The 25,702-nt window shown below is 42.4% G+C and overlaps 1 protein-coding gene across 12 annotated transcripts in view; it reads right to left on the bottom strand.

The window, feature by feature from the left end:
• Window positions 1–2,367: 2,367 nt before the first annotated feature.
• The window catches only part of hts (adducin 1-like protein hts), a 118,792-nt gene continuing 95,457 nt past the window's right edge, over window positions 2,368–25,702 (bottom strand). For 3 of the 12 annotated variants that reach the window (XM_037426733.2, XM_037426735.2, XM_037426737.2), the window contains 4 exons: window positions 20,448–20,516; window positions 13,214–13,296; window positions 5,406–5,587; window positions 2,368–2,851 (listed from right to left, as the gene is read on the bottom strand). In XM_037426733.2, the coding sequence (XP_037282630.1) occupies window positions 5,423–5,587; window positions 13,214–13,296; window positions 20,448–20,516 (317 nt within the window). In that variant the 3' untranslated portion in view covers window positions 2,368–2,851; window positions 5,406–5,422. The remainder of the gene's footprint in view (window positions 2,852–5,405; window positions 5,588–13,213; window positions 13,297–20,447; window positions 20,517–25,702) is intronic. The other 9 variants (XM_037426738.2, XM_037426742.2, XM_037426744.2 and 6 more) reach the window with 4 other exon arrangements.

The raw sequence follows: 25,702 nt of genomic DNA, 5'->3' as shown, positions 1-25,702 counted from the left end.
AAGTGTGAGGCCGTCTGTACGTTTCTATAGCAACTCCCGCAAACAAGTTTTCGGATCATGGTGCATTTAACACGGGACGGTAGTACCTTGTTAGGGCTAACTTTCACAACTGCCACTTTTGAAACCCTTGCTTCGCCTACGGCGATATTAGAAGCAGTATTGAAAAGAAAAAAAAAATGTCATGTCGAAGCTCTGAATGTGTCGATAACGACAGATAAAGCTGATGCACACGTTTATGGAGCATACGGTACTTTCAGAGCTGTTTCAATATTGCTGGCAGACCACGTACTCGAGCTACTAAATTCGGCGAGATTGTTCATGCCTATTCAAATGCGTAGCGCGACTGAGACAGGGCACTAAGAAACACCGATATCTCGGTCGCGCCGAGCTTCTGAATTTCCGCGGATTCTCTCCTTGTTTAGCAGGCGCTCGCGCCAATCGTCCGGCGAGGCGCTCAATTGTTCACAGCCATCACTATCTAGGATCCATTCATAAAGCTTGGCTGCAAGTAGTTACCTGTATTGGAAATTGTCGCTATGCCATTGTAGTGATTATTTTGCACTGCACGTAAGCTTCCCTGTGTAGCGTAACACTTTTGAGACCTAAAACGTTGTCAATCCACAAAAACCAGTAAATTGTGACTCAAACCTGCACTTTCCAATTGGAGGAAAAAAAAAAAAACACGTAGTTTCAAAGGAGTTCTAAAAATCTACTAACAACTTTGCCTAGCTACTAGTCTCCTCTCCCAGGTTTCCACGTGCTGCACATAGCTGCTACACTACGAGATTATTTCAGCTCTGCGACTGAACAAGGAATTTGTTCACATTCTGCATCTGCAACTATGCATGCAAGCATTCTACATATGAAATCTAGACTAATTATTGCATTGGCTCAATAACTGGCTGTGTGTGTTGGGCAAAGGAAAACAAAATAGTGTATTGCAAGATCGCCAGATTGCATAAGCACACAGGAGATTTAACTGTACAGTCACACTAAATACGTGTTGCAACATGCTGGCTGTGGTTAAAGTGACCCCAAGCTTGAACAATGACAGCTACAATGTTAAATTGGTTCAGACGATACTGCTAATTCAGATGGTTTACTTCAATTTCTTTTTCTCTATGTAGGTACAACTTTGCAGTTTTGGCACCATTTTGAGTACAGACAGCGTGTTGCAACTCTTATGGAGTGCGACTACACTGTGGCAAGCACGGCAATCAAGCCATTCAAGCACAAAGAACACAAACACTTTCAATTTTTATTCACAGTTTTGTAGGCTGAAAAAAAAAAAAAAAAGCTGCTCCAGAGCTTTCTTGAAATAGGTACGCCTTTCAGCTACACTGCGTTCCAGGAGAAGACAACAGAAGCAGCCAGAAATGTCTGAACGACCATCACACCTCCATCTTGCAACACCTGGCATGAGACCCAGCAAACGTTCCTGGCTACAGAACAAACACGAGGTTGGATGGGCAAGCACATGTCTCCGATGATAGAGCAACACAAAACAGGGGCAAGCACCACAACAGACCAACTTTGAGACAGGCTGTGGTAAACAGCACACACAAACACACACACACACTATAAGATGGGGGGGAAACAAGGGCACAGGAAACAACAAATGGTGCATGTGCACACGAGTCCCAGGCTATGCCAAAACACTGCACTTAGCCGGTGACTGCCATGGCGGCCACCGCTAGACATGGGCCCAAGCAAGCAAGAGGGGCAACAAACACCCTGCTAGGTCTAGCACCTAGCACGTGCTAGGGTCATGGTGCCACCTCGCACATAGACTGGGTCTCTCCCAACAGCATCGCAATATGTACACTTCCTGCATGTGGAGTTGCATGCAAACAAGGCTCTGGGCAAATAAGCTAATCAAGCATCTCCCAAGTGAATAAATAAACATAGTAATGGCTGGAAGTGCTCTTCAATTGGCAGTTGACGAGCCATCTAAGAAATGTGGCCACCCTTTGAGCTTAATAACCTTTCTTCAAACACCCCGTCTGGACAGACAACAAAAAGTAAGAACAGAACAACTGTTTTTTATTTATTTTTGCTATTGCAGTTACAGTTCCCTTTGGAACCCTCAACATGCGTCTAAAATTCAAAATGCCACAAAATGACACGATAAAAGCACTAAGTATGCATACTTTTTAGGTGTATATATATATATATATAATGTTTGTATATATATATATATAGATATTTATATATGAAGAAAGAGAGATAGAGAAAGATTTTTATTACACATATTAAAGAATGAGACAAACATACTGTCATGTCTAACTGCGCAGAACTGCACAACAAAGACAACCATTGCTTTGGCTAGCCTCAACATTAACACCAACTGATGTACACCAGCCTCAGTTTATATAGAACAAAATCTGCTTGGTGCTCTCGTCAAGACGTAAAACAATATAAAGCTTGCTGCTCCCTCCAGTCACAGCATTATAAATGTTCCACAAAATAAAAGCTGTTCATCCAGCACTGCTCAGCAAACCAACTGCAACAAAGGTACAGTTGAACGTTTACACAACTGCTCGACCCAATATTCCTGCATCTTGCAAGAAATTTCAAGAGCAGCAACTAAAAATGCAAAAGTTTGCTTGAAATAAAAATTGGATAAAAAAAGAAAGCAAAAAAGGAACACTCATAGTTCCCACCGAAAAGGATGTCCTCAAGCATTTGCAACAATATAGACAAGAAAACTAGAGAGCTCTTGAAGCGTTGTCATCTGCCATTGCAGTTCATTTTTCTTTAAACCAGCCATAGTTTGGTGGCAGTGCCTGCATCAGTCCTGGGAAGAATGAGCTTGGGTGCCTGGCAGTTTTTCTTCAGCAGAGCGTCACACCTGCACACGGCAAAGTAAACATAAAACAGCACACTTAGCCACACACATCTGTCACAACAGGTACCACTGCAATGATTTCACAAGTGAATGTGAAGCTGACTTCCCTGTCGAGCAAGCAAGTTAAGTGCACTCCAGCTAGAGAGCGTTCAAGAAACACGCTTTGCTGGCTGAGTGCGTAGCCTCACTGTCAGCAGTTGGAATGGTACAAACATGCAATGCATATAAAAAGACCCAGACACTCATTTTGGTTGTTAGACAACTTGTAAAAAAAAAAAAAATACAATTTTGCGTTTTGCAAGACGTGAATCATGACAGAAAAAAACAAAAATTTATTTCTTAAGAATAACAGCAATGTTGAGATTTCCCATTCAGTCCGTACTGGTGTGAACATGTACCGTCAACTCTTTGCCCAGTAGCATCCAGCGTATTTTACAATGTACACATCATTTTTCGCGAATAGAAAATACACAATCCAATGTTCTGATCTTGCTGACGAGCATTTTTGAAGCAAGAGGTTGGAGTAACATACTCCTACTCTCGCATATTGACTAGGGTCTTTATTTTCTAGGCTAAAGTTGGTAAACTTTCCACAAAAGAGTGCACATTGAATGCACATGATGCAAACGTTTTCTAAACCGCCAAACCTCATCAGCAGCTCATCAACTTGCCCACTTGGCAGGGCATAACACACAATAGTGAATTACACAGAGTGCCCTCAAGCTACTCTGAAATTGCCTCAAAACCAGTTCAGGAACCAGCTGCGATGAAGCATGGAGTTGTGCAACCCCCAAGAAGAGAACTGCTTTAACCACCATCTCCTTGCATCACTGTCTGAAAAACGTGACAATTTATTGATGGTTATGGCACGTAGCACAATACCTATCAGCTGTTGCCATTCCTATTGGCCATGACTATTGATGCCAAGAGTTTGTACAGTTGTGTATATAAACCACAATGCTTTCTGGGATGGCACTACGGTGCATTGAATACTTTCTTTGAGCAAGAATGGTTACGCAAAAATTAGACCTTAGTGGAGCAATCAGCATTTGCCCGATTTGTGGTTGCTCCAGCCAGGAGCCATTTTGCACATCTTGGGCAGCATACAGAGAAGAAAATCTCTGGCATATGTCATGCAATTGCAGAAAAAATTTGAGAAAAGTATGTCGTGTATGGTCTCCAGCTGGCACCACACTGTAAGTGTTCACTACATAAACCATTGTATCTGGAGTCCTCGCAGTTGCTGTGCTGTCATCCACACACTGTAAGTGTTCACTACAGAAACCATTATATCTGGAGTCCTCGCAGTTGCTGTGCTGTCATCCAAAGAAGTTTGGTGAACAGCTGAAGGCAGTACACATTCTTTTATGGCACTAAATCATCTTCAAACTAACAACCATGAGCCTCCTCATTAAAATGCTTTGGCAGAAAATATTAAAGCCCTGTCAGCCTTTGATAAACTAACAGCCATGAGCTTCCTCAATAAAATGCTTCGGCAGAAAATATTAAAGACCTGTCAGCCTTTGAAGTCACAAACTAGATGTGAAAACCCTTCCAAATGCTTCCAACAAAGTGCTGTCCCAATCTGGAAACAGTGAACGCTGCACTTAGCTGTTGTAGAAGTTACCAAAAAATGCGACTATGCGTGCATGTCAGACATTTCAGGGATATGAATTGGGCCAATATTTGTCCATGGCAGGATGGGCCAAACACGTCAACAAAGGGTCGACTCAAAGAGCGTAAGAAACAATAGGCCAAAGACGACCAACAGAAAACAGCAGTATTAGGGTTTAACGTCCCAAAATCACCATATGATTACGAGAGACTGAGACATATGATTATGTTTTTTGTAGTAATTATGATGTGAATGTAAAGACAGTAAAGTGGACGAAAAGATAACTTGCTGCAGGCAGGTACGAAACCGGCAACCTTCAAATAAAAGCAACGGTCTGATGCTCTACCAATTGAGCTACAGCAATGGTCATCTTTCCATCCACTTTATGATATATACGTCCATTTGAACCCCTGAGTGTTATCAGGGCTGCTAGTAGGCATGAGTGCGAGCGTGGAACACTTTTTTGGCCTGCTGGCATCACGAGGAGTGAGCTCGTGACCACTTTATCTTGAATGGAAAGAACATGGAGTAAGTTCGCTACTGCTGTACAATGGTAACTTTTCAGTACAAGTACTACTGTCATCCTGATGTCAGTGACATTCTCCTCTGTACATATAACTTCACTGAGACAGCAATAAGCTGAAAAGCAAACTTTGCAATGAATGTCTGATAAAAAATTTTAAATAGTATGTTGGCCCCCTCCCCCCAGTGTCTTAGCAATAAAGAGAAATCACAGGTCAACCATGGCAAAAAGTGCACCATTCTCTATAAAGCCAGCCCAAGGACCATGCGCAGTACGATTCAAATACAGACAGATAACTTTCTTAGTTTCACGCCTATTTGAAGCACACTCGCACCAAGCAACCGAGGGCACCACAAAAACAAAAATTGTGGGGAAAACGAATAGGCCGTGGCTAGGTGACAGATGAGCAGCTGACTCACTTGCAAATAGATGGGGGTTACTGGCTTCGATTCTGCCACTCGGAGGCAGCCTTCTCTTTGTCCTCTTTCTCCTTACGGTGCTTCTTCTTCTTGAGAAACGAAGGTGTCCGCAATCCCCCCTTCTTCTTCTTCTTGTCCTTCTTGGGTGACTCACCCTCGACGTCCTTCACTGGCGAGCTCTGCTGATAAAGACCAGAATGCCGCAGGCATGTTCGTCAGGACTAACTAGCTTATAAGCCATTTTTTTTAACGATAAAAACCCAACACAGTTCACCTCACAGCATATGAACATAATTACACTGCTTCATAATGACACGTCAGTAGCTTTCAACTCCATAGTCTCTCTGAGAACCTGCATAAAAAAACCTAGGCAAGCAAATTTTTTGCCAATATGTTAGGATACATACTAGAGCTATGTACTGTCGCAATAGAAAGAAATGCAAACAACGGAACACTTGACTTCCCACACAGTCAGCACAACCTAGCATAAGTCCACTAATCCTAGAGTGCGTGTCCACTGCCAACATGCCCTGGCAGTTGGTGAATGGATCTTTGCTTTCAGTTGGTCCAACCGTTGCGCTAGAATCTTTTTTTCGGTTGGGGCTCTCGCACCACACGAGTTCTGATGTTCGCCATGTCTTGCAGGTAATAAGCTTTCATCTACTGTGGCATTGCTCCTCACCTAACGTCATACGCACACGATGCGTACTGCAGATGATGGAGAGCCCAGAGAGCCCTACTCAGCTCTGAGCATCCGAGTACCTGTGAAATAAATTATTTTTATAAACAGCAAGTCCTGTGAAGAGGGGGCTTTCTTTTGTGAATTTTTTATTATTTGCCAAGCAGACCTGAGTGAATGCCGACCAAGCTGGCACTAAATATTTGTAATCTTATGCGCGCAATCATTATGATGGTATGAAAGCTTTTTGCATTATGCTTGCTGGGCATATTGAGAAGGCAAGCTTATTTGCCAGTCATGTCTGTCACTCTGAACACACGCGTGGTATGATAGAGTCGACCGGAACAAGATTTTTGTGCTACGGTGGAGCTGATAGGAAGCACAAGTTTGTCCACCTACAGCCACAACATATCGGAGCTGGACACACACTCTCGGACTAACGGACCTATGCTAGGTGACACTGACTGCAAAAAGCGGTGTGTTCCGCTATTTGCATTTCTTTCCATAGCAACAAAGTGATTATATCTCCAAGAGCGCGAGAACACAGATACTGAAGATCCATAAAAGGTTGATATAAGAAAGCAGGCTTCACACAATGATTCGGAATGCAAGAAGTCCAAGCCCTGTGTATCCTACCAACATCTCAAATTTAAAGAAATTAGCACTACCTTTCATAGAAAGCAAGCAAATCACTATAACTGGGCAATCTTCAGTGAAAGTGATGAGAGGTCAGATTTCATCTTTCGTTCCTTGTAACTTGAAGTAAGGCTATACTAAAATAACAGCTTACAGGGCATACAAATACTAACTGCAATGCACCATTTAGTGGCCTCAGGCTGCACTGTCAGGCAATACTTGATATCTATGATATACTTGAAGGGGCTGTTTATATGAAAACCGACAAGACCGAATCTATCACCAAGACAAAAAGATTTGAAGTGATGAAAAGTTGCTGAACAACGAATGCTGTCGCAGCCAACATCTGGGCAAGAAGAGTCATATTCATCAGGGACAGCAATGAATGCGCAGTTAATTTGACATGATAACACGAGTGTTGCTCAATGCAAAGCTAAGCGCTAGTATGCACAACTGCATGATGTTGAATGATAACCGAAGACAGACACAAAGATTGAACAATGGCATGGCGGTAACAGCCTTGTCGAGGTATTGCTAATACAGCCTTCACCCGATTTTCTTTATATAGTCGATACCTCCACAAGTTTACAGGTAGTCTCTTCCTGGTTTCTCCCTAAAATACTTTATCACATGGAAATACAATTGACAGGCAGAGCCTTTCCAGTGTACAGGCAAGTGCACCAGTTTATTTTTCTTGACTTTTAATGCGAGAGCGTTGGAAGAGCTCGCTGTGCAAAAATTGCGGCGTCGGCAGTGGAATCATTGGTTGTGAGCGAAATATCATTTTGTGAGTGACCGAAAAATCGAGAAACATGCAAATAGAGTAAATGAAAATTTCGGGGTTTCTGTAAGGCTCGAACTCGGGCAGTCTGCATGGCAAGCAGGTGCTCTCCCCAACAGCCAGACACCTGCTTGGAAATGCAGTGAAGAGAACTTTCTCTACTTGGAAATGCAGTGAGAACAACATTCAAACTTTACAAACACACGCATCCTGAATAGAGGCTTCACAATACGTGTAATCATGCAGTCATATTGCGTGGTACACGTGTACATTGCCATTGGGCATTCAGAAATGTGATTATCATAACAACTTCGTCGGCCACCCATTACAAAAGGCACACGTATTACTGCGCGTATTCTCTTAAGGCCACGTAGCAGATGTAGTGTAAGTGTGAAGACATTTCACGTGAATGATTGGTCATGGTTTAAAACATGCTACACATTACACAGAATGCAGCCAAATAAATGCAAAAGCTACACTGACACAAGCCACTTTCAACTTCATCGTAGTAATCCCCAATTTAAACTTCTCGAGCAACATCATACAATAAAAAGTATAAAAAGTATGTACCAAGTGGTTGAAGTACGCACTAGGGACAGAATATCGCTATTACGTTCAATTCTTAAAGAGAAAGCTTACGTATCCCCAATTTTACTCTTCTCTGGCGTGAAATCCCTCGGAGCGGATTTGACAATATTAGCAGTTTTGGCTTTTAGAGGTGCCCTATTTATTTGATTATTAACTACAGTATCCCTCCCCTCCTTGGTGCCCCCCCCCCCCCCCCCGCCAAAAGGCACCACAGTAAAATGTACGAAGGCTACATCCTAAATAGCTGGAAGATTGAAATTATTTACCATTTTAGGGAAATGAAAAGGAAAAAAAGCAGGAAAAAAAAGCAAGTCTGCATCTTCCACGGGAGTGAGAACCATGAAGGTATTAACTATTTTAGTAGTAATGCCGTCCATTTGCTAATCAGATAAAAAAAAAGCTATTCCGATTAGAACTTTTTGTTGTACATTAATTGAATAAAACCAATGAAATTTTAAGAAAGCTGAGGCACCATCCACAAGCGTGGTACAGCAGTGGTGTGCTCTCAAAATGCACTGTGATTGAATTTGACTGATGCAATGACAGTCCTACTTGTGAATAAGTCGATGTCTCTTACGTTGGCTGCTGGGAGCTGCATGACATGGCGAACTGATTACATGTTCAGCGGTTCCTAATAAAGTGTTTACATAATGTTAGAACTCTTTAGGGCTTAATACATGAGCCAATATTCAAAATATTTTGCTCAAAGAGAACTGCCACATCAGACCAATACATCTCATTTAAGAGCAACTCTGCTATACTGTGCAAATAAAAGGCAAAAAAATTTTAAGATAATCTGGGGGGGCTTTCTTTCGTTAAGCACACGCACGCACACACACACACACACACACACACACACACACACACACACACACACACACACACACACACACACACACACACACACACACACACAAAAAGACCTGTTCAAATAACACTATGTTGTAACTAACTGACATGTTTTCTTCGAATGTGCTCTGGATGAAAATACAACAGTATTCATTCTACTATATGGAATCTCAAGGGAGCAGAGAAATGGCGTTGGACACGACTACAATAAAATTTACATATCACCAAAAATAATTTTTGATTCCTTGTCGTGCAGCACCTACACGTGGTGCAGCAGACCACTGCACCAATGCGCCGCTATTGTTGGGAGTAGTGAATTGCACCCACTGGCACGCTACGAATAGTCATCTCTTCGTCAGTTACTCTCGTGTTGTATGCAAGTATGTGTGCGCGAGGATGAGTTTAGTAAAACGGGTAGGCTTTCATAAAGGTAACAATGCACGACTTTTTTCGGGCCCCAAACAAAACGAAAGAACATAAATTCACAGAACCAATTGTGTTTACGATTTCAGCAGCACTGACGCGCGACAATGTTTTTAAAGGGCGATTCATGTGGCTGGATGGTGTAAAGCTCGAAGCATAGCTAGGCAGTTACCAACGAAGTTTGTAAACGCAATCTTATTTTGCCTGCTTATTGTTGAGTAAATGATGGAATTCGTGTCTGACATGTGTTGGATAACCTCTTGCAATATGCGCAGGTAATGCGTATAGCTGCTGAGCTGCATTTCCACGTAGTTTTCTGTGCAGTAGTTCAGCTACATTATGTATTAAAATTTAGGCCGATAGTCTTGTTAAAATTTCTTTGCACCAAACTCCAGGGTCAGCTTAGATTAAAGGATATGAAAAACGTGCCATTTTTCATTGAGAAAAGTGGTGCACAAATAATACCACTGAGACGGCATTATAGCCGTTAGTAGCCAAACCAACACGTGGTTTAAGTACACACAAGAGGCTGCCTTGTTTATCTTTGTGGCCAGTGTTGAGGCGAGCCGGTAATTATTTCAAGCCGCTTCAAGTAGTGTGGTGTAGCTCAATGGCGCCAAACAGGCGGTGTTATAGCAAAGCTTATAAAAGGAAAGTTGTCCTAGCCGCAGAGTCATTGTCTAACGTTCAGGCCGGGCGAGACTTTGGAGTAGACGAAAAAAATGTGCGTCGCTATAGGGGCCGCAGCGTGGGACGACATCCCAGGAACTTTGTGCGCTTTTTTAAGAATTGCAGCATATCCAATACTTTTGATGGCACCTAGGATCGCGCCCTGTCTGAAGACAATGACAAAGAAGTCGGCGACGAGGGAAGCGGCAATGACAACACGGAATGAGCGCGGCATCAGCAAGCGTGTCATCTTTATGATGCAAATAACTAGAAGCTGCGCGAAAAAAATGACAAAAACACACACAACAGGACTAGCGGCTCTATGTTTCTCGAGTTATTTGTATCATGAACCAACTGCATTATGTCATCTTGATGTTCAATAAATGTTTTGTTCTTTGTGAATGCTGTCTTCGTTGTTTGTTCGACCATTTGAGGCAAGTTCTTTTTTTTTCCGGGTTTTAGATTTTTTGGGGGTCGGTCTAGATTCGAGTAAATACAGTACATTTGTACTCGCTGCTCGAACTGCATGAGTCCTTGAATAATTGTGTCACATGCCAGTTTTGTAAGCGTTATTTCAGCTGTCACATACCGCAACAGAACGGCGTGGCGTGGCTTCACTTGCACGGACAGTGCTGTTGTGGGCTATGGCAGTACACAGGAAATAAATTTTCAAATTCTCCCGGTTTGTGATGCATTTTTCCTGGCATGCGGCACTTGTTTACTGACTACAAAATGCGATATGGCGGAAAAACAACAGCAGCGTACAAGAAAAACTTATTTGTCGATTGCTTTTGGCTAAAGAAATGCAGACTGTAGACTCGAGGTCACTTTTCAGTCTGCTCTTCGATTCTTTACACAGTAACAATATCAGTTAAAAGGCTAGTAAACAAGCTCCCAACTTTTTTTGTACACTCACCCAAACAAGCTCGCCAATTCCTAATACAATGCTGCGTGCCATGCAGACCCTCCATCTTAAGAACATTTCCCATGCCTGACCAATCAATCCCCCTTGAACATGCAGTGACGCAAGCATTCCCATGGCCTACCCTTGGGAAGCTTGTTAATTGAGCTAGTTAATTAGTCCTTTGCCCTACAAAACAGCGACTTGGCCATGCAGTGATGCACTTTTGGTCACAGTCTGCGTTTTCACTTTCCTGTGCTGCCGCCCTCTGCTGTTTTGTAGAGCTCGAGACCACAGGGAAAAGCGGTATTGCCGGAACGAAAGCTTCCGAGATAAAGAGGCGCCTCGCTGCTTCACCACTAGGGAAGGCTGCTCTTCGCACTGCGCTTCCTTTCCGCAACGCTATGACATGGGCTCATGTGTGGAAGCTTTGCTCAGTTGTTGGCTGCGTGCCGATGACGTATCATGTCACATTGCCGAAGAGGACGGAATCACGACAGGCAACACTCCCCCTCTCTATGGCAAATAAGGGTGCTTTATATGTGGGGTTTAACGTCCCAAAACCACCATATGATTATGAGAGACGCCATAGTGGAGGGCTCCAAAAATTTCGACCACCTGGGGTTCTTTAACGTGCACTCAAATATGAGCACACGGGCCTACAACATTTCCACCTCCATCGGAAATGCAGCCGTCGCAGCTGGGATTCGATCCCGCGACCTGCGGGTCAGCAGTTGAGTACCTTAGCCACTAGACCACCACAGCGGGGCGTGGCGCTTCACCTTGTGTGGAGAGTTAATTCACAGTGAACTAGCTACAGCATGTCCTTCATAAACATGCTCACGGGGTCACTTGCTTCACGCAACGTACACTAATCCAGTGTTCCCACCTGTTCCTGAAGCATGGTCATGTCAAAAAAATGAAAATCTTTGTGCCAGGTGCATAGTTCCTACAGTTATTGGCACAGTTTACGACAAAGCAATTCACACGTGACACTGCGAAACACCCCTAACACGGCTACGCTTGTGGGTGGGCTGCTGCACGGAGCATGCCAATTCGCTTGGTTCTCTCCCGCACAGCAGCGCCACTGGTTCAGTGCGCATTTCCTACAGAAATTCATAGTAAAAAGTACCTTTGCAACAGAAATTGCGGAACATATTTTCATTTCATTTGTTTTAAGTTTTTGCCATGTGACACGACTGGGAGAGAACACCTGCCCAGAACTACCCTGTAAGTATGAAAGCTCAACAATTTTGCAAAGGCTCTCAACTTCCTTCATACCACACAGCTGCTGTGAATACTGCGTGTCTTCATTAGAAACTCAGAGCGAGTTTAATGGTGACAGATCAGTAAACCATCACAAAGCTGCCAATAAAATTGATGCTAAAATGCAACTGCTTCTCATTGTCAACACCTTACAGCTTGTGCCCATCGTTATAAACACACTACAACAAGCCGAAATAAGCAGTTTAAAACAACAGTTCTGGGTGTGATATATTCATTACAATTAACAACAGTTCTGGGTATGATATATTCATTACAATTAACAAAAACATAGCATAATTAGCATATGACTGATTAGACACAGATGAAGCAAAAGAAGTGGTGCAGCTGGTGGCCCGGTGTGTCTGATCAAACAGCCGGCCTTGCAAGTGTTTGAAATGCAATAAAAGGCACTTTGCAATAAGAAGTAATTTTACATGTTACCCAAATACAAAACCGACGAATTTACGGCTGTTGTTCCGTTTATGTGATTTCCATTCACTGAGACTTTGTAGGTTTACTTATTATAAATTTGGTTCTTCAAATTAGTTACTGTAAAAGAAAGAAAGCAACACTGAAAGAGGAAACGAAGTCCCATAAAACTAGCTCACGGAGTCATCCAGAAATTTGGCAGACAAGCATAAGGACAAACGAAAATGCAGAGGTAAGCCTACATCTCGTCAATAACTTTATTGTGTTAGAGACGGCCTTCAAAAAGTGCTAAATTTTCAAGAACACCTTTCCACAGGGGCCCCCCTTTTTTTGTATGAACAAGCCAGGGCATGATGCAATGAATTTTAATAACATGTTAAAAACGTGGGCTTTAGTGTAAAAAAAAAACAAGAAAAGAAGGCCTAATAGCTGCACAGACAAAAGCTGCAGTAACGAACCACCACCAATAAGCCAACTGATTGATGAACTTTGCAATGCAAGGACTATGGTTCCACAGTTCCGTGCTGTTGTTGCAACATTCACAACAAAAGCATGAAGAAATTGGACACATAAAAGTCAATATGAACCTCTTTGCTGCTGCGTGATGCTGCTGAAACGTCGCCACTCTCAGCCGACCTCAGCTTCTCATCCCCATTCACTGGTGCGTCACCTGCAATGACAACGAGGAATGAAACCAATACTACATAAAACTTGCAGACACCACTTGCAAGACTGAGGACCAGAGTTTTTCATGCTCTTTTTTGAGTGCTGTAGTCACAAAAAATATGGGAAAGAGAAAAGTGGAATAGGTCAGCTTATGATACAGCAGCACATTGGAATTTTCATATGCACAAAAGGGACACCACCGTGAAAGAAATAGCACAGAACATACAGAAACTAGCAAGGAACTAAAACAGAACAAAAAAAAAAAAAAAGACACAGCAGCACCATATGCAATAAAAGTGCTCTGGTGTTTCATGATTTAAATTTTGCATATTAAATTTACTGCAGAACACTATACATATGTTTGTGAACCAAGCCTTTTTTTTCGTAAAAATGATTGTGGGGTTTTACATCCTAAAACCATATGATTACAAGACGCCATAGTGGAGGGCTCCAAAAATTTTGACCACATGAGTTTGCCTAACTGCCAAGAACACGCACCTCTAGCATTATGCTTCCAGTGAAATGCGGACATCAGAACTGGAATTCGATATTGCGACCTTTGGGTCAGCAGTTGAGCACAACTAGTAAGCCATCGTGGAGGGTACGCCTTCATTTTTGCAAAAAGCTGTATACATTAATATTGCAGGTGACAGAATTATCAATGACTGTGAAATATTAAACTGAGAAGAAACTTAAGTATAATCCTAGTGTCCCAAGCAGAGCTACGAGGATCATTGCAAACAGCTTTTATTAGAGGTTATCCGCAGCAGGTTTCCCAGAGTCGATACAGGTGTCTGTTGTCGAGGGTTTGCTTAAAAAATGCCGGTTGGACAGTCGCCCTCGGGAAGCAGACATCCAACCGGCAGTGAGTAGGAGCAGAGTTGCAGTAGTGCCGTACCTGCACAAAACTGCTCATAACCTGAAGAAAGTAGCTAGTCGAGTGGGCATTAAAGTAGTATTCTCAGCACCACAAAAGCTTGGCAGGATAAGTCGCTTGACGGACCCGCACCGCAAGCCTGCTGTCGGTTGCTCCAAGAAGCATCGCGATCATTTTGTGGCGTGTGTTGAAGGGGTAGTTTATGGGCTTCCTCTGACTTGTGGTGGTATATGTATAGGTCAGACGGGTAGATGCCTTAATGACCGTCTTCGTGAACATAAGCTCAATGTTAAAAACAAGAATAATTATGGCCATTTGTCAGTACATTGCGTGGAATGTGGTTGCACACCCGTGTACGCATCCTGCAGTGTTCTGGCGAAGCATAAAGATAAAGACGTGCGAGAGATAATTGAAGCCCATGCTATCTTTCGCAAAGGTGACGCATGTGTAAGTGCACCGTCAGTTGACTTGTTAGATCGAGAAAGGGCTTTTCTGCTGGGCTAGTGGTTAGACTGGTGGCGCCACTGTACACGGATTTATAGGTTCGCGTTTCCTGAAAATAAAAATTGTTGAAGTTAGCGCATTGTGGTGTCCACTCTCTCCTGTCCCTGTCTCTTAGCGCTCAATATGTCGTCAAGCTCCCTTTACCAACACGCCCAAAAAATGGCACTGCTAGCTTTTATTACCTTTCCATAGTACCACACATGCTGTAAATGAAGTGACTAACGATCTTTGGAAACCACAGGCCAAGTAAAAGTCAATGCTTCAGAACAGTTAAAGTGTCAATAGTACACACAACACTGCTTTAGTTTAGTAATTGAGAAATTACTGTAAATTTAGGACACCATTTGTGCCACCAGTGGGGTATTTCGTAACACAGGCTCAATGACGTAGTAAAGCCTTGGATCAATTAATCACAAGTACTCAAGCTACTCACGACAAAAAAATTTTTAGTGCATTGCAAGATGTATAGAATGCAACACGCACGTGACTTTGCGTTTGTTGCAAACAAGAACTTACCGGAATCCAAACTTTATTAATATATATTAATAGAGAGAGGTCCAAATCAATTGCGAGAAGCGTAATGACATCATTACTCTGAACCACATGCCTTGGCAGTGTTCTGTGGCTTTTCATAGACTGTGACGAGGAAAAAGACTAGTGGCAAAGAGCCCTTCACAGTGTAGATCTTTCACATCAAGTACAGTCCACCCAGAAGGCCCACGGAAGTAAGGTTGAACTTTACTGTCCCAATGTGGGAGCGGCCTGCGTCAACCTAAGCATTGATCCTCAGAACCTCAATAAAGTTTACCATGCCATACATACATATCAGACTGATTCATAAAAACTAACATTACTCTTGAGAATGAAGTAAGTTCAGTTTTCACCAGGCTGCCTTCACTTTGGCTCCCCCAAAGCTCCTTGCCCCATAGAGTTTCCTAAATTTAAGTAGAGGGGACTCTGGCTCTGCGATTGTTTAGCGACCATGGAAATTATGGGTATGACATAGATTTGCCTAGTCTTCTTGCTTGCGGATGGCAAACACACTTGTGGCTTCGCTTATCTCTGCATTTTAGTTTTGTTTCGAAGAAAAGACCAAACCGTTTTTTACTTCGTGACCCGATTTGAAGTGGTAAGCCTAAAAGATTAAGGTGGTGAAGCAATACTGCCGAACATTTGCCCACTGTTGTTTCGTGACAAAGCGTCTTCAAGCCATGCAAAGCCAGAACGAATGTAAAGTACGAAGACTAGGCAAATCCATGTCATACCCATGATTTCCATGCTCACTGAAGTGCCATGCAATGCAGCTCCCATAGAAACTAGCCCCAGAGTTCCCTCTAACGTATATTTAGGAAACTAATTGCCTTGCCCTGCTCCGCCCTAGGCCTTTGGGCGAGGCAGGCATGGCGAATGCAATGTCAGAAGGCCGTTCTCAGAATTGGGCAGTTTGAATTGCAACAACAGTATCCAACCACAAAACACAATTTTATTTTCGCCTAAGCATTTCCTCTGTATAAAACAAGCGCTACAAAGTTTCTGGAATGCTATTTCATCAATGCATGTAGACTTTGGCCCGTATTCACGAGCACTCCGAGTCAAAACTCCACCTCAACGGATCACAGAGGACTGGTTCACTTTGCGATTTCTGCAACGTAGAAAGTCTCAAGGATCCCTTGATGTGGAGTTTCGAGTTGAGGAGCGTTTGCGCATACAGGCCTTAATATTTGCTTTGGTGTCACTTCAAGCAAACTTTCACAAGGCATGATACACTTGTCATATCCCACAAAAATGAAAAGTACTTCTCAGATCTCCCTGGCACTCTTGTCCACTGCATGAGACTCGAGTCATCACAGAATATCTGCGCGGATGAGTCTCGCATGCAACGCACAAGATGGCCTGTGCCTTGCGAGTGTTAGCACACATATTGGTGGTTCATGGAGATGTTTGATGATGCAGAATCTTGTCTGGTTGATGTATTATTCGACAAAAGTTAGGGGGACAAGACGGGAAACCCCCTCAGCAGACTGGCCGAATGAGTCCTAGTGCTTTATCTTACATTGTGTATTCTCTGCCTGGTTATCACGTCACATATCAGTAGGAACCATCCTTATTGCTACTTCTTGCTCTCCCTTCCAGTACAAAAGATGTTACTTACATGATGTTACAAAGATGTTAAAGATATGTCAGGACAAATAGTATGTTCACACAGACTATAAAGTAAAAAAAGAAAAACAGCTTATGTCATTGTTTACATTATTATATGAGCTGCTTGAAGAGACTTAAAAACTGATATACAAAATCAGTCTAAATTATATTTTTCAAAGAGTCGATTGTCATAAAAATGATAATCAAGAGATAATAAATTTTTCTTGTATTAGTACATTATTCTTTCACAATAACAAAATCACCATCCTTAATGACACTTGCTAAGTGAAAAAATACCTAAAAAGAAATGCAAGTGGCGACAAAACCTTGATGTTCCCATGATGAAGTCATCAATGTCATCAATTTTTGAGATCTAGACTGACATCGCTCCTAATCAGTAATAGTGAACTACATTGTCCTTCGAGGTGACCAGACACCTAAATTTCAAGAAATTTCATTCAATCAATAACATCAAAATACGAAAACTACACTCCAAAATTAGTGAAGTCGTGTGGAGATAAGGCTTAAAATTTAAAAACGAGACTGACCTTGATTTTTTATTCCTATATTAATGAACACACGATGGTGAAATTAGAGACATAAAAGTTCTCCAAGTACAATTTGTCAACCTAAAACGACTCATTGTTTCGCTTCAGTGCCCCCTTGAAGTCTTTTCTGTACTTTGGCTATATTGTAGCTGAAATTGGAAAAAAATCATTGCTCCCTAATGACACAATGCAATTCACTTTCGCCAAGAAATCATAATGCAGGTACCAGCAGATGCCTTTAAAATGTGAAAAATGGTTGAGAGCTGAGTGTGGGTCGCTGAAGATGGTATTGCCACTTGTAGTTTCCCTTCATGCCTTTTCTTACTTGAGTGTCCTCTTTTACGCAAGCTTTTGAAATTGTGAAAGATAATGTATCAAGACGAGAAAAACTTTTTTTTTTCAATTACTAATTGCAGGAATTTTATGTGCCAAAAACAACGTAATTATGAGGCACGTCAAAGTGCAAAAACTGCAGATAATTTTTCACTTGGGATGCCTCAACATGCACCAACGCTACACAGCACAAGGGCTTCTAGTATTCTGCCTCTATCAAAATGCAACTGTTGCAGCTGGGATCAAGCTAGTGTCTTTCGGGTCAGCAGCCATGCACCATGACAATTAAAAGCCACAATGGCAGTTGTTTTCTATTTAGTGCCCTTGCTGTTTCAAACAGTGCCATGACAATGTTACTACTGTTTAAATGTCACCCTCATGCAGATGCCTGCAGTGAAGGCAGTTTCATCAATAAAAAAACGTCGTTAAGACTGCAGCATGAAGCTACAAAAGAACTACTAATACCCGTGCCATACGGGCAGAGAAAATGGCATTTACCTTCTAATTCCTTCAGATTGAAGGTCATTCGCGCGGTGCCACACACATGAACGAAATGGCATTCGCCAAAATGCCATTCATCACCAAATGCCATCACCAGAACTCATTCGACTGAGAAATGCGTACTCTCGACGCCATAGCTGATGAAGTAATTGTATAAAACGACGTTTGATTGGACTGGAAGGAAACTTTTTGCGTGTTTTATTTACGTTAATCACTTTAAAAAACTGCTTAAAAAACTTCTCTTCATCTGGTAGGCGCTGTAAAATAAATGCACCAGGTGCCATTTTCTTTCTACACTGCGGATCTGACTAGCTTTGGCTCAAGTTGCTACACGGTCGGTTCAAACGTCATGAAACAAAGTAACGAACGAAATCTAACGGCAGCGTAATATGCTTATTTATACTTTTATATATTATCGGATGTGTATGAAGCTTGTAAACGCTTGTTTATTTTTTCATTGCTACTCATCCGATGGTCACGAGGAAGGTGCTGCGATCGACCGTAGGGTTTCTCAAAATTAACTAGAGGGCACTCTGGCGCTGCGATCGTTCAGCGACCATGGGAATGATGGGTAGTACACACATTTGCCTAGTCGTCGTAGTTGCGGGCGGCGAATCGTACTTGCGGCTTTGTTTATTGCTGTGTTTCGGTTTTGTTTTGAAAGAAAGAATGAACCCTTTTGAACTTAGGGACTTGATTCGAAATAGTAAGCTTAAAAGAATAAGGTTGTGAAGCACAAACGGTGAACATTTGCTAATATATGTTTTCGTGAAAAAACAGCTCCAAGCCACACGAACACACACGGAGCCAGAAGCAGGCCAGAAGTACGAAAATTAGACAAATGTGTGTACTACCCATCATTCCCATGCTCGTTGAAGTGCCGTGCGTTGCAGCTCCCATAGACACTAGCGCCAGAGTTCCCTCTAGTTAGTATTGTGGGAAACTATGCGATCGACATCATCAAGTCAAATGTCATTCACTTTGGATGTGTAGCAGCGCCGCCGGAAAAAATGTCATTGGGGAACTGAATGCCTTCGCTACCGAATGTCATTTTCTATGCCCGTGTGGCACAAGTATAAGACTTTCTTAGGAACAAAAGCTTTGCAGGCAAAAAATTTGGTCCAGGTAAAATGTTTAAAACTACTACAAAGCTTCGGTTCAAAAAAACCCATGTAGGTTTTCATGGTAGCTTGGTGCTCTTACATTGGGGTGAATTACTTCTTCCCTTTTCACGAGGGGTTCACAACCTGTGCATTTCATATTTTTTTTCCAAGTTGTAGGTGACATTTCCTGGGACACAATGAGATAATGAATGGAGTAAACATTCGTCATTCAGTTTCTTGCCAGCTTTGTTATTTTAGTCCCTCTTGTCATGGGTGACAGAGGCAGGAAACATGCTCACACTATTACTCGCAAGATGAATTGCAAAAACTAACCAAGATACACTGCTGACGCAAAACAAAAGTTCCATGACTAAATTTAATGTATTCACACAAGTAGAGACACAAAATACATATTGCACAACCTGGAAAAGGATCAATAGTAGCAGAGTACAAGCAGTTCTGAAGAATATAGTCATGTTTTCTGTGTTCAGAAAAAAAAATAAATACCTTACTGCTTGTACCAAGTGGTACTTACGAACTCTGGTTTCTTCTCAGCTGTCACAATGAATGATGGCACTTGATTTACATTAGTAGCAACGTCAACGGCTATTCTATGAGACCACTTTGTTTTCTTGACAAAACGTTGAGTGCTTCTCAGTACATTCCAGGCACTGCAAGGGTTCCTTATGCCAGTTTTAGAGCTTGCTGGCATTATTTCATAATAATCGGCTACAAGAATGCATGCGCTTTTCAGAGGATGTCCCTGCACCTGCATACCTACATTGCTGCTTGGGCATAACGAAAGGTAGCAAATGTATCTTCAATACAGCCCTCATAAAGGTGCTCACTGCAAAACTAGAAATATGGAACTACCACCAATACACCACAAAATCAAGACTTTATCCAGGCAACTAGGGGAGCAAAAATAAATAAATAAACCACCTACTCCCCACACCAGACTTGGTTGCACACACATATGACAATGAGCTTTATGGCCAAATTTCTACCAGAGCAGAAATACTTTGCTAAACGCTTCTGGAGAAACAATGCAATGCTCAACGACAACAACAAAAACTTAAAAAAGAAAGCTAAAATGGAGCCAGACTCCATACATGCCATGCCATAAGCTCCAAGTACACACACTTACTCTGGCGCTTGGGCTTGCGCTCTGACTGAGCTCGCCGCCCAAACTGTTGTGGCACGATACGCTCTTCCTCTGCACAGCGAAATTCATGCAGTGCCATGCACAGGGCATGCAGAGGGTGCACAAGCAGCATGGTCACAGGTGCAATAAAAACAGGGAACAGGAAAGAGGGGAGAAAAACAAAAGCAGCAGAAAATAAGTACACAACGAAACTGAAACAAGCAAACAGCTCGGGAAGTGCACACGTAAAGAAAGGAGCAAACAATGCTGACCTGAACTCAAACACCTGACTGACTAATCTTACAGTTGAAAAAAAAAAAAAAAAAATCAAGGTGAAACCATTTTGGGAGCTAAAAGATTAAAGGGACACCAAAGAGAAAAACGATGTTTTTCCGTATTCGTGAAGTTCAATTCCACAATCCTGAAAATGCCACTCTTACTGCGACACGACATTTAGTAAGAGAGGAAATGCGCAAAAAGAAAATGCGGGTGGCGACGCCACCTTTAGATTCACACACCAAACACCGTGACGTAAGAAATTTTGAAGGCATCACCCATGCAGCTTCCAATCGATAAAAATGAAGTACACTTAACCTGTGGGTGCCATAGAATTAGCATATGAAGTTTCAGAAAATTTCATAGAGCCAATGTCCGAAAATACATTTTGAAATTTGCTACGTCACGAGCAGAAATTTTGGCACCAAATTTAAAACTGAAACTTTAACCTTCATTTTATCTGCTAGTAATGAACGTATGATAGTGAAACATATGGCACTAGAGTTCTCGGAGTGCAGTTTGTCAATCTAAACCAAGTCAATGTTCCTCTTTAGTGTCCCTTAAGGTGCAAGTGGCTTGCTTAATAAGCTACTTTCGTACTAGAACTCAGGGGTGTAGCCAGAAATTTTCATCGAGAAAGGGGGCACCCCCTTTAAATGGCCATTTTACTCTTTGTATGCAATGGCGCAAAAAATTTCAAGGGGGGGGGGCATAGGCCTGGTGTGCCACCCACTGGCTATGCCACAGCCAGAACCCAGTCAAAAAATAAGTTTTCTTTAAAAGCAAAAAATTCATTTCTTGAGGATGGAGGCCTTTCTTACGTTAGCATTTTCGTTCTCCAGGCCACTGCTCAACATGAAGTAGAAAGCTAAAGCCATATTTCTCAGGTTAATACTTCTGCAATGTTAATCCCCTAAGCCATAAGTTAATATATATGCACTTATTTATAGCTAGTGGCAGAACCTCCATCCATGTACACGTTGTCTGGATGCCCCAAGGCAATTGTCTTCATGCTACTAAGGGCTTTAACAGACAAGTTCATGAACAGAAATAAGCCAAGGTTGCTAAAAAAATGTATCTACAAGGCCCATTGTAACAAAGCCTAGAAAAAGAGCACCAACAAAGGAAAACACAAGGAGACACAAATATGCATATACATACACACACACAAACACAGACACAATATGACAGAAAATTTTGTCATCTAGAGCAGCCCAAGTGTGCAAATATGCAATGCTTTAGTGCTTTAAAAACGACTGGCCAGAAATTCAGGTTCATGATGGCAAACTGCATCTTTTAAAACGGTGTGTTCTGCTATCCAGGCTAAATCTCGTGCCACCCGATCAGAAGAAGCAATCATCGAAGTGGTAGATACATATTAGCACAAAGTGCATTCACACACACACACACAAAAAAAAGAATGTCACGAAAATACAAACATTAGGCTTTTGCAAACAGTCAATTTTAGGTTCGATGTTAATAGTGATTTTGATGAAATAATTTCCTACCGTATTCGAATAGTGTGTGTGTGTGTGTGTGTGTGTGTGTGTGTGTGTGTGTGTGTGTAAAGAAAGATGGGCATATTTTTCATAACTTAACTTGGACAATATTTTTTTAATTGAAAAAAAAAAAAAAGCCTGTGGAAATGCCATTTTTTGCATCAAAGGAAGTGGAAACAACTTTTAATAGTACCCGGATTTGACTTTCGGCAGAATGCAAGTGACAGCCTGTAAAATTCGGTAAGTTTTAAAATTTGCAATACTTAGAGCATATAAGTCGGTATAACGAGCTTTTAAGGCTAAAGAAATGAATCTATGAGAGAGCAATATCTTCACTTAACCTTGAAGCGGCGTTTTGTGGCCGCGCAAATTTTCCTAGGACACGTGTTTTCATGGCTTAGCACCACTTCACTGCAGTGAAATCACTTTTACAGGAGATTACACTAAAGTATACTTGGATTAGGCCTTCCATGGCTTAGCACTCCACTGCAGCAAAATCACTTTTACAGGATGTCACATGCAAGGAATCACGTAAATGTGAGTAATAAAGCATTTTAGAACAGCAAAAGAACATCGAAGCATGACACAATGCGAATGGCGTAAGGAGTGGTCATCCAATGCACAAACCCATTACAAAAGCTTGTTTTTGATCACCTACTAACTGTGGCACATACCCACTTCAGGCATAATTTCTCATCGTCGTCAGCCACTGCATGAAGGATTGGCGCAAAATTCTTCACAAGTGTTAAGCGGATACAACACTTCACCGACGAATGACGAAAAATAGCATAGCGAATGCTGGTCCACTACCCAGAAATTATTATTAATGCCATAGAGGATACCCAGCAAGTGTGCTTATAGCAGTTACCTAATGAGTATTTAGAAAAGGCTCTGAAGGGCCGCTCTTCTAGCTTTCGCTGTGACTATGCAGCGCTTTCCGCGCAGGCCTGGCGTTTTTATTTGTTCATTCCAAATAATTCAGCTTTTTCAACAATTTAAATTCGATTCAAAGCAAATTCAAATATTCCCTTGATCGAATATTTGAAGCATACAAATATTTGGACAAGTCTAACAAAGATGCTTCCTTGACGTAGCTTGCTTAACAACTGCACTCTGTGCCAATTGATTGAACTACCGCAGCTCGGCCCAATGACAACCCTCTTGAGAGTTAAATGGCTGGCCAACACACCTATGCTAATTAATTGAAAATCATCTTTGAGTGAAACCTTTCTGTGGAAGTGGCCATCTGATAAAATGACACACCCACCATAGTCTGTTGTTAACTTGTACACAAGCTACCGCATGCTACTTTTGTTTGTTCACATTTTTTTTTGGCTGATTTGCTATCAGTTACTTTTTACAAGGGTAGAACAGAGTACGTGGGTTTGGGGGCTGCCCTGAAAGCACCCAGAAAGGTCTTCTCGAACAAATTAGGAGCAGTCAGAACATTCAGAGTAGATGTCACCCCGTTTCACAGCCCAAGTGAAGTAACATTTCCCCTACGCTGCATTTATTTTTTTTCTAACAAGAAGGTAAATTGCAAGAAAGTGTAAATTCAAGGGCTCATTTTTTTTTGTTAGGCAACACATTATTGAGAACTAGCAAACAATAATGCTAGAGAGAGTATAGAGGATGTTATAAGTAATTGTAATGTAAAACATTACAATTACACATTACAATTACTTATAACATCTCCTATACTTTCTCTAGCATTATTGTTCTCTAGTTTACATTAAGCTAAATTGTGCGAAAGCAATATGGGCACTCTCAACGGGTTTTTGCTGTTGTCATTGCCTTCACGTTGCGCATAAAGTGAAAATTGATTAAATGCACTCGCCCATTGAATACTTTCCACGTGGATAAATGCGGACGAGCGGGGGAGACGAATGTGCTGAAAAAGAGATAACCAGCCAAGCCATCTCCGTCTTTTGGAGGGCGCATCCCCCCGCTCGGGATGCTTGCCATAGAAGCAGAGAGGTAACCCGCCCATCTTGAACAAGCACAAAAAGAATGGACGTTGTGATGGAAAGTTTGAGGGGGGGGGGGGGGAGGGGGGGGGTGTTAGGGCAACAACTGTGAATTTTGCTTCTAAAGGTGTTTGCACGCGTGCTAGCTTGGCAGTCATCAGCATGCGAATGGCATATGTTTCAACGTGCTGCGCTCTCATTGCGGAAAGACTGCGCAAAAAGTCTTGGTTTCCCTGGCTCGGCTGTATCCTCTTACAGCAGCGTTTTGTAGAGTTACGTGAAATAGGACCTAAAAGAGTTAGCCACTGGCCTCACTTTTTATTGCTATCCCATTCATTTCTTACCTCTCGCGATGCACCTGTTACTTCTTTTAGCTATCTATGTGCAGTCCCCTACCCCCTCTGGTAACCCGAATGCTCAAGCATGGACCACTGAGTCAATAAGCGCCATATAATGAAGCAGAGCGGCGAAATTAATGAGAATACTGTGTGCACTCGATGAGCGATCCTGTGCTCTCTCCTTTCTGGGCTGTTCTTCCGGGAACCGGACATCATCCTCCTTTTGAACACAGTTACTGTAATCCTTTTCGCTTTTGTGAATGCTGCCACCAAGTTACAAAAAAATCGCACTAACGTTATACAGTCGAACCTCGATAATTCGAACTCGAAGGGGCCCGAAAATTTGTTCGAATTAAAAGAAGTTCAAATTATTGAAAGCTAAATAAACGGAGGGCCCATGCAGTGGCGCATGTGCTTTGAGCTAACACACGAGGAGGAAGTTTAAGAAGACTTACATTTATTCACAAATCACAGGAGATCCATTAATAATTGAAGTAATCGGTGATACGTGTCTGCACACTTTTGCCTTGCAGCAAGTCCATCAATTTCGCACGCAGCTTGCAAACCATTTCTACTTCGGCTTCAGCATTCTCCTGGCAAGAGAAGTTGCGCTCGAAAATGTCCAGCGCCAACACTTTTTAAGATGAAGGCAATGGCGACTGCTCCGTAGCAGAGCCTCCCGCTCTCCGCTACACAGCCCTCTGCTACGCAGCCGCAGCATGGCCAGTACGTAACGAGGAGGAGCGCCTCCACGCGGAGAAAACCAACACTCCATGGAGCTTTTTTTTCTTTTTTCTTTGCTCTCTTCGCACATGTTGTTAAAGTAGAAGGGTTACGTGGCAGAGAAGGGAAAAGAGGAAGCGTGGCACTAGCACATAAGAGACCCCCCCCCCCCCCCCCCGCCCCTCAAGGCACAGAGCCCTGCTCCTGCAAGGGGCAAGGGTTGCAGAAGATAGTGCCTTTTTCCTTTCCTTCAACCACACACATTCAACATAGCACCGGCTTTCTTTTTTTCTCTCTCTCTCTCGTCGCACGCGGCGTTGGAAGGAGGAGGGTCTTTACGTGGCAGGGACGGAAAAGGGAGAAGCGTGACACAGGCGCGTCGCAGATCGGCAATTGAGAGAGAGCGAACATTGCACTGCAGCCTTTTCTTTCCTTTTCATTTCCTTCGCGGGCAG

The sequence above is a fragment of the Rhipicephalus microplus genome, chromosome X (genome assembly GCF_043290135.1).
Source record: "Rhipicephalus microplus isolate Deutch F79 chromosome X, USDA_Rmic, whole genome shotgun sequence".
Classification (NCBI taxonomy): Eukaryota; Metazoa; Arthropoda; class Arachnida; order Ixodida; family Ixodidae; genus Rhipicephalus; species Rhipicephalus microplus.
Note: the sequence above shows the minus strand (reverse complement) of the source record. Positions and strands in the feature narration are given on the sequence as shown.